Source organism: Orbicella faveolata, unplaced genomic scaffold (genome assembly GCF_042242905.1).
Source record: "Orbicella faveolata isolate gen_17 unplaced genomic scaffold, um_ofav_v1 contig_46, whole genome shotgun sequence".
Lineage (NCBI taxonomy): Eukaryota > Metazoa > Cnidaria > Anthozoa > Scleractinia > Merulinidae > Orbicella > Orbicella faveolata.
In genome coordinates this window covers 18,107,501-18,117,500 of record NW_028301576.1, presented here as the reverse complement: position 1 = coordinate 18,117,500, position 10,000 = coordinate 18,107,501, and the positions used below count along the sequence as shown (strand labels likewise).

Genomic DNA, 10,000 nt, shown 5'->3' with positions numbered 1-10,000 from the left:
TGCCTCAACATTTCATAACAATTTAACCAACGCGAAAATTGCGAACAGATAAATAACGTCAGATAATTAGTGTCTAATTTTCTCGCCTGCCTGGGTGCTAGAGGCTTTCTAGTGCGGTTTTCGGTTTTGGTGAATCACGCGAAATAAAAATCCTCTGATACCCAGGGTACTCTTGTTATCGATTTCGAAAGTCAGTGGCAAGAATCGGGTTGTAGTGGAGCAACCTATATATCAGTTTAAGGTTGTTCATTATGCAAGACATCTTTGGTCTAGAAATCCTACACGAAAACGGCTTACGGCTGCCATTCTATTTTTAGTCCCACGGTTTTTCCGCATATGTCTCTCACGGGTAATGAAGATAAGTGTTAGATCGCTCTGACTATGCAAGTTGACAAATCAGTGATCCTGTTCAGATTTAGTACACGTTTACATCATCAGCGTGGAATTTCTGGCTGTAAATTGAAGATGAGAAAGCCAAACCGGCTTGGAGTGTTGATTGACTAAAAGGTTATTAATATGTCACGATTGCTCTTACTGGTGACGTGATATTAATACGAATGTATACAAGTTGTTTAGGTCTTCATTATGGTAGCATTAAGCTATTATTGCTGTAGATCGAGCCAATTGAGAAATGGTACACCGTTTACGAGCTTTTATTTTTTATTTACTTTTCAGAAGAATCGTCAAAAGAAAATGAGAGGGAATTATTTATCATGAGAATTATTTACTTTATCATTATCTTTTCTTTACATTTATTCGAAGTTATTTGTTTGGATGATGAAAAAAAAAATAAAGAAATAACTACATGGAGCCAAACTCCATGCCATTCCTCGTTCTCCGACGGGATCATTTGCGGTCCACATCGGGATCATTTGCGGTCCACATCGGGATCATTTGCGGTCCACATCGGGATCATTTGCGGTCCACATCGGGATCATTTGCGGTCCACATCGGGATCATTTGCGGTCCACATCGGGATCATTTGCGGTTCGAGATCATTTGCGGTCCATTTTGGGGATCATTTGCGGTCGGGGATCATTTGCGGTGCTGCACAGTACTTCCCATTGAGAAATTTCCGTCTCTTGTACTACCCAGGAATGCGATACTGTTACAACACCTTATTATCCAATTTACGCTTTATTTTCTGTCAAGTGGTCGCTTACGGGAAGTTAAATAAAAAAGAAAATTTAAAACTTTTAGCGCTAAAAGCGATCGCGGTCGCTTACGAGAAGTGGTCCGTTACAAAAGGTTCCAAATATAGTGATTTGATCGGGAAACTTTTGGTATTTTGGAAAACTGGTCGATGAGGAGAGGTGGTCGCAATCGGAAGTTTGACTGTATTATTTTCAAGATTTACTCTACTGAACGCAAACCAGACAATGTTTGTTTAACTAATTTAAGCAATTGCCCTGACTGTTATGAACAGTTCTACTCTCGTTGCGTGATCTATGAACATGAACACGAACAGCCCGTGATTTACGAAGAATGCGTGACTTTGAACAATGCGTGATTATCGAAATATACATGAATAGTTCGTTTTCCTTTATTTGACAGCTCATGAATAGTTCGTTTTAGGACTAGAATTTTAGGTTTCGAGTTCAGTTGCTATCAGCGTCAGTATTGCAACCATTCAATTGTATTCAAGCTTCATCGTATTAGTTCTTCCAAGCCACAGAGATCTACTCTTCAGAATCTACTAATCAACTACAATAAAGATTAAAGAAATCTCTGGTAGTTTGATACGTTTGTCGCCTTCTGCACCAAAATTTCTGAAGAACAACAAGCCTCGTCCAAGTAGAAGAGCCGACCTATAGGCAACAAGGAGGTATCCGTCTTTGGTAATTAGGAACAAACGAGTCAAGGAAATGTCCGATGGTGAAGAAGTTATTGCATCCTTTTATGCCACTGGAACCTCGGAAGGTACTAAGTCAAGTTCAGTGGGAACAGAGGACCCTTCCTTAACGTTGAAAAATAAGAGAAAGCAACTCAGAGGTAAAGCCACGCGTACGATAAATAGGGTCCGAAAATTTATTACAGATCAGGACCAAACCAAACGACGTATAGAAAAGGAACTCGAGGAGTTGCGAAAGGATTTTCAATTGGCTCGTGATGTACACGCCGAGCTTTACGGCTATGTAGACCTCAGCCAAGTCCCAAAGTTAGACGAGTGGGAAAATTTGCTCACCGACGATGTCTTCGGTAGTGAAGAAGTTGAGACATACTTCAAAACACTGGGAGGCCCAAGTGCTCGTGGTCAACAACTTTGTTCAGCAACAAACGTCTGGTTTAATCGCACAAGGGACCGAAAGTTCGGTAGCCTGCAGTGCAGGCGTCTTATTGGGGCGAGTTAGCGTTACAACCTTGCGACCGCCTTTCTAGACCACCATGTTAAACCTCCACCCCTCCCCTATCCTTCCTCTTGCCTATCGTTCACCCCCTTGGTAAAACTTTCTTTCTCTCCCCAGTCTTCCACTGCATGAAAAATTCAAGATGGCGGCTAAACGTTTTACGATGTGAGCGCTCGCTCGAAAAAATCTCGCCTGCTCTGCAGGCTAAAAGTTCGGAGCCAAGCGTATCTCACGGAGATGGCGAGAATTTGCAGGATAGCGTGGGTGGTCAACAACAAGTCATTGTTCCCGGCATTGTTCAACAACAAACGCCTTCAACCGCACAAGGGAGCAGCAATTTGGAGGAACATGATCCACCACCGCCCGTAGATGGCCACATAAATTTGGAAGCAAGTTCCTCTCCCGAAGTTGATAACAATTCGCAGCAAAACGAATCGTCTGCTAATAATGCGCTTTCAGAAGAAAGCTCGTTGGGACAACCGAAAACAGAAAGCGTCTCAGAAAGTATCAGTTCTTCCCGCCAACCTAAGGTCACGCGATCTGGAGTTATTCAATCTCCTTAAATAGCATGCCCCGTCGATGCGTGGATAGGTAATCTGGTGGAATTTGAAGAAACACGTCTTTCATCTGCCGTCCGTCAACTTTGGCCAGTCAAGCGTCATTGCTAGGGCATTCATCAGAAAAATCACGGAAAGAAGAAAAATTCAGCCCGATGACAGACAGGCCCTTCGTGAGTTTTCCCTTAACATTATCAATTTCTTAGCAACGCTTCGCGAAATCACTTCGCCGACGTTAACGCCAATGACAATCTCCGAAAGATTGTCAGATGTTTGCCAGATCATCTAATTGAAAAGTGGAAGAATGTGGCCACAGACATCAGAGAAAAGAGCGAAATCCCTCAACTGGAACACATTAGCAACTTTGTGAGGAAACGTGTCAAGACGGAATTTGATCCCGAATTCGGTGATGTTCTTAAGATGGACACTTCAAGAAACGCCGGCTTTCGAAGAGAACATAGAAGAGGAATTCATTCAAATACAAAGGCCCCAAGAAAACCCTCAAAATGCTACATTTGTCAGGCAGAGCACAGAGTCCATGACTACCCCACTATGGCTGATAGTTCGCTAGAAGAGAGAATACAACATGCGAAGAACCACCGCCTTTGCTTTTCATGTTTAGTGAGAGGTCATCCGACGAGGAAATGCAGCTCCAGGAATAAATGCGGCAAGAACGGCTGCACCCGAATTTATCATCCCTTGCTCCATACAGACCCTCCCACTAACAGCCGAGTGGCATCAATCCTTGATAAAGGGAGTATCATGCCAGTGGTTCGAGTCCAATTTAAAGCAGCGAATGGAAAAGTCCGGGAAGGAAATGTTCTCGTGGATAGCGAAGCAGGCACAACCGTGATACGAAAGGACTTTGCTAAAGCTCTAGGCCTTCAGGGAAGAAGCGAGCGAATTGACCTGGCAGTTGTTGGCGGCGAGAGAGTTCAACAGAAGGCAAGTAGGCGATTGAAATTCTGGATCTCCCCCTTGGACAAAGAACAAGAATTCACCGTTGAAGCCCATGAAATCGACAAGACCATCTTAAATGTTCCTGCCCTCGATAGACCATGGCTGAAGTCTTTCTCGCACCTACGTGATGTCGAATTCCTCATAAGGCTGGACCCATTGACTTGATCCTAGGAGTTCAGTATAGCCATCTTCATGCTGCAGAAGAGGTGCGTCAAGGTCTGCCGTTCCAGCCAGTGGGGAAGCGGACACGCCTAGGATGGCACGTGATTGGCTCAGACAGCTCAAAGGGAACCACCCAGATTTGTTCCATCAGCTGGTGCACTAAATGCAAAGTCCAGGCGAACAAAAAATTCAAGGAGCACGGAAAATACATACCGCGGAAAAGAAAGACCTGCAACAAGTAGAAGGTAGAGCAATTTCTGCTAGCTCTCGTTGTACAGGCTAAAACATAAACAAATATATAAATAACGAGGAAAATGTCATTTATAGGATGCCGATGATCCACGAAAACAACAATGTCATGAAAATATTTTAACCGCCTTTTAGTTGCTCGATTGCCCGCACATGCGCAGACGTTTGACCGCTGTGTTGACGACGCAGAACTTGGTCATTTCACGTTGTTGTTTTGCAGAGGACGGCAAAGAAATGTACAAAGATTTATAACGCACGTGCACAGCTACTGTTTTGCTCATTAGACCTTTTGTTTAGTGACGTTCTCGTTGCCGTAGTCGTCGTGGTTTGCTTAAGCTCCCTATTGCCACTGCCGGGACAAATTTATTTGCGGTCGGAACGGCAGAAACGCGACGTTCGGACTAGGCCGAATTCCAACCGAGGTCAGATCGCGGGATAGATTTCAAACAGTCTTACTCTATTTTTCAAGAAAACTTGCTTCCTTCGTCTGGCTGGATCACGTTGATAAAACCTCTTCGTTTCATTAATTGCATCTAATTAATTCGTTTTAATTTCCATCAAGATCAAAATCGAGACACATGCTAAAATTTACTTCAAAAGACCAGTCTCCTTTCGAATATTTGCAGACTAATCGAGTGTATATAAACGAGAAAGACAAACCCTGATATGGCTCTATTATAAGCAAGTGTCTAAACCTCAATAATCTAGAAATTTCAATTGGAGCTAACTGAAAATATATACTAGAAGTAACCAACGGTTAGGAAGTGCGGGCTAGAACACTTTTGAGTGGAGGGATTTCCAAGAAAACTTTTGTTGGGTACTGAAATGGGTTTATTACTTTGGGTAGTTATAGTTATCTTAAAAAGAACGAATCTGTGTATTATTTCATTTCCGTATAGGAGGAACTGGGATTAAAGGCCTGGTGAGCTTAAAGATATTGGGAAAGCTTTTAGTAATGAAATTGGTGTCTGTAGGGTAACTTAGAGGAGTCATCAATAGATCAAACATAATAACAAAACATTTTTATTTGAACAAAAGCTCAGGAATTTTTCATGGAGAATTTCAACTCTATTACTATACTTTAAAAGTAACATGTTTTTAGCAAAGAAATGAAAAGAATTTTAACCTCCAAAATGAAGTTTTACTAGAGATCTCAAATTAATGTTATATTTTCCGTTTACAATGTAGAATATTTTTGTTTCTTACCAATCAAAACAATTTCTTTTTATCTTTAATTTCTGATTTGTAGCAATGCAAGAGAACATAAATCAACACAATAGTGTCTTCTAATGCAAATAATTCATGCATCAACTTCTTAACTTTTAAGATAAACTTTTACACAGTTTTTCCACTGTCATTTTAGGATGTTCTTTTTTTCTTAAATGAACCATAACTATATCCGTTTGCTTTGAATGTCTAAAGGATACTAATGTAACATAACATAAGTGAACACTAATGTTTTCTAATGCAAATAATTCATGCATCATTTCCTTTAACTCCGAAGATGACGTTTTACAGAATCAATAAGTGATGTTATATTTTTCCATTGCCATTATAGTGTGGTTATTTTCTTATCAACCATAATAATTTTCTTTCGCTTTGAGTGTCTTAAGGATACTTATGCAACAGAACATAAGTCAACACAATATTTTCTGCTAATGTAAATAATTCATATATCATTTTCTTTAATTTCCAAGCTTTACACACAATCAATAACTAATGCTATATGTGCATTGTCATTCAAGAATGTTTTTTTTTGGTTATCAACCATGACAATTTCCTTTTGCTTTGAATGTCTAAAGGATACTTATGGAAGACAACATAAGTTAACACAATATTGTCTGAAACAAATAATTCATGCATCATTTTCTTTAACTTCTAGGATGAAGTTTGACACAGAATCAATAACTAATGTTATATTTTCCACTGTCAGTAGGGCTTCTTTGATTTTATCCGAAGTGTCATGAATCGATAAGTTTACTTTGGCTAGTAAATTCTCCATCACATCAGTGAAGGCTGTAAGCCACACTTGTTTGCCTTCGATCTCAGCACATAACCAAGCAGTTGCACCCTTTTTTGCCCCTTTGACTTTCTGGCATGTGCCACAACTTGGGCATGTGAAGACAGGAGATTCAATTACATATGGCATCTTCTTTTTACAACTGTTGATTTGGCAGGTCATGAAAATACTCACTTTATCTGTAAAGATGAATTCCTGTATTGTTACTGTTTTCTGGATATTGGTAACCAGCTGTGGTCCTTTAGGGTTGTCGAAATGCATGCTGATTTCTTTGATTGTTGTGTCACTTTGATCTGTGATCTCATAACTGTTTGAGTTTTTGCACTTTTCAATCATGTCATCCCACAAGTGGATTGTTGTATGACCAGTTTGGTCCTCAATGACACAGTCCTCTTTAACAAGGCCTGGGCTTCCATTTCTGTTTGTTACTTCTTTTGGTTTAGCATCTCCCATTGTGATTGTTCCTCTAACATTCACTCTCTGATTTCTGGTTAACGAGTTAACCTGACTGAGTGAGATTTGAATAGCATTACCATGTGGCAGGCTGGAGTTCCTTGGCACATTAGTTGATGGTTGTGTGCTTTCAAAGTGAATATCACCAGAATTAGCCTTGACAATAGTTGAGTGGTTGTTAACAAATATGTTGTTATCCTTTTCGTTTGCATTTATTACTCGAATTGGTGTACCAGCGTTCTGGAACAGAAGTGCCTGTTGATGATTTTTACGATCGAAGCCAACTACTTTTGTAAATTTAGAACTGGATGTTTGAAGGTCAAAGGTAGAATATTCATTTCCTGATTTTGCCTTCTTTATTGGTGATAGTTTGTGAATATAGCCAGGATCGGTATCTGAAGAGTAAATAATATTGATGAGTATAGTATCATATATTGGAGTACAACTACTAGAGAAGGGAGAATGAAAGAGCATGTACTTCCCAAGGGTCTCAAGTATTTTCATTTTAAAATGATATACTCATTTGGTGGGGAATTTTTCTGTAATATAGTTTTTAAAAAAAATTATTTGATAGGGTTACTGAGATTATATTTCTGTGCTAGTTTGAGTTTAGGCTGAAGCATAATTTGAGCGATTTTATGCGACCAAACTGGGTCTACACGTAAGTTCGGCAAAACGGTGCCCCTGCTTGATTCAATGGTAGGCCAAACTGAGCCAGCAAGTTGTTGCTGTCGGAAAATGTGATTCCCTCTTATCAAGCCAAGAAATGGTTCACTAATCACTGCAAAGCATTCCTGAAGTCTCCACGTGCTGCGGCGTACGAGTCGATCGATTGGAAGGCTGCTCTGAATCCAATTTATAGAGCCAAACATGCCACCAATGCTTAAATAGGTCCTCCAAAATGCAAAAGAATGTCTAATATCTTATTCTGTGGCAAAATTGTAGGTACAAATATAAAACAACGGAAAAACTTACCGAGTAAGGCTGCCACAAGGCTGCTGCGAGTAGAGCTAAATCCACTTCTTGCGCTTGCGAATCCAGTAATATTACTGTTGCACATGTCTTCGGATGTTCACGTGAAGACAGCCAAAGTCCGATATTTGCCATATCTGTCGAGTATTCACGTGAAATGAACATGGTAGATTTGAGGATAATAGTTATCCCGAAGTTAATAATGTGCGTCTACTTCGGTTCCACTGTCGGTTCGCATCGAATCGTCCAAACAACCTCTCATCGGTTGCTGCTCTTCTTTTGACATCATAGCGAGAACTCAGTATTCTTTAAAACTTTTTCTTTCCATTTTCAATCTTTTAAATGTACATTAACACTTCAATGATGCAAAACTGTGGCTTTGAAGATCTAGCACAGTGGCCGTCTCGGCGGCCATCTTTCAAAATATTCTTGCTCGTGTGGAAATGGATTCTGATTAGTTTACGAGGATTTATCGATCGATTTTGGCAGAACAAATTTCCTCCAAAATGGAGATATGGCGTGCAAACTAGGTTGCGGGCTCTTCTTGAGCCCGCAATTACGTGACGCCAGTCACGTAATACATGTAGCCTGTTTAGTCTGAGTGACTTTGAACTTATATTTTGGGTCTTTTCTGTAGTTTTATGTACCTTACCTTTTATGTACCTCGAGAACTTCGACTTAAGCGCGGCAGTGGCACGACTCGCATGAAAAGCTTCCTACAGATTTGGTACGAGGTTGTAGCTTCGTAAATTCTTGGTAAGTCTGTAGTCAACCAGACTTTTTTCGTTTTCTTTTCCTTCTTCTTTATTTCTTCATTTGTACCTCATGCTAAAACAAAATAAAATGTCATCGTGGTAAAAAGTAGAGGGGGGGGGGGAAATTAAGCCCCCACCCCGGCTCCGCCGTCCCTGGTTCAGTTCGGCACGTGCATGGCAAGAGTGCGCCGTTCGAAGCCAAGTCGCGCTACTGCCGTGCGGAACGACATTAGGCCTGCTGTGCTATAAGTAGTCGCGCCGACTTAAATTCAGCCTGCCGAACTGAGTGCATGCATGGTTTCAAACTTCACATAGTTTTAACCTTTCCGCAGCGTGCGCTTCCCTCCCACACACGGGGCACTTGTGTAAAAGCGCAGGTCAGTCAGTACTAAGGCTGTGATATATCATCGAGGGCTGAGAAAGATGTATCAAGCTCACAATACCTTCAAAATATATTGCTGTAAATGCACTAAAAGTACCTGTCATTTTATAGTTCATCCACTAGGTTGATTTTCTTAAGAACTACACCATGGAGAATGTCAAAAATACCATTTCCGAGCCCCTAGATTTAAAATGTTTTTGGGGGAGGATGTCCCTAGACCCCTCTACAAACTTGCGCCGGCACCACTCGTTTTCAAGCTACCCACCGCCCCCCCCCCCCCCCCACCCCCGCCTCCTACACTTGAAAAAAGACTCCGCCGTCCCTGTGAATTCATATCCTGCTGTATCAGCTGCAATTGCTTTCTAGCATTTAAAAAGGTCTTCAGCAAAGCAAACTTCTTCCGATCTTCGGCGCGACTGAATTAAATTCGACGTTTGAATCTTTCATAGCTTTTTGTCATGCACTGCCGGGCCAAATTTATTTGAGGTCGGCACGGCAGAAGCACGACGTTTGGACTAGGCCGAATTCCAACCGAGGTCAGATCGCGGGATAGACATCAGACAGTCTTACTCTATTTTTCAAGAAAACCTGCTTTCTTGGTCTTAGTGCATCTAATTAATCCGTTTTCCATCAAGATCAAAATCTAGATACAATGGTTTAAAAAATACTTTAAAAGACAGTCTCCTTTCGAATATTTGCGGACTAATCGAGTGTGTATAGACGGGAAAGACAAACACCTATATGCTTCTATTATAAGCAAGTGTCTAAACCTCAATAATCGAGGAATTCCAATTGTAGCTAACTGAAATTATATATTACGCGACTGGCGTCACGTAATACATGTAGCGTGTTTAATCTATATAACTTTGAACTTATATTTTGAGCTTTCTCTATAGTTTTTTTGTATCTTGCGTGAAATAATGAAAAATGTTGTAATAACGACATGGATCAACTCTCTTTTTGTATATTTCCCACAAAGCATGGCCCACAAATGGAACAAAAACAGACTAGAGTGCTCAACAATAGAGTTCTTTGAACATACTGCATTATACAAATTTGAGAAGAGACTGTCGCGAACTTTTGCATTTTACCTGTGTGAACCTCGATTGCCCAGAAATGTTTTCCCATATGATTATAGTAGA

General features: G+C 40.7%; 1 protein-coding gene and 1 pseudogene across 1 annotated transcript; one reads left to right on the top strand and one right to left on the bottom strand.

Annotated features, from left to right (window-relative positions):
* The first annotated feature begins 1,865 nt into the window (after positions 1-1,865).
* Positions 1,866-4,799, top strand: LOC149098723 (uncharacterized; annotated as a pseudogene).
* Positions 4,800-5,395: 596 nt separating this feature from the next.
* LOC110041748 (uncharacterized) lies at positions 5,396-8,341 on the bottom strand. Its single transcript, XM_020747062.2, has 2 exons — positions 7,725-8,341; positions 5,396-7,144 (listed from the first exon to the last, which is right to left on the bottom strand). The coding sequence occupies exons 1-2, from the start codon at positions 7,807-7,809 to the stop codon at positions 6,132-6,134; spliced, it is 1,098 nt and encodes a 365-aa protein (XP_020602721.2). The 5' UTR covers positions 7,810-8,341; the 3' UTR covers positions 5,396-6,131.
* Between the last annotated feature and the right edge of the window lie 1,659 nt (positions 8,342-10,000).

Excerpts from the sequence above, each read along its gene's own strand:
- LOC110041748 (XM_020747062.2), bottom strand. The coding sequence starts at position 7,809 with ATGTGCAACAGTAATATTACTGGATTCGCAAGCGCAAGAAGTGGATTT. Across the intron at positions 7,145-7,724 it reads CCTTGTGGCAGCCTTACTCG|ATACCGATCCTGGCTATATT; the intron begins GTAAGTTTTTCC and ends TTTACTCTTCAG.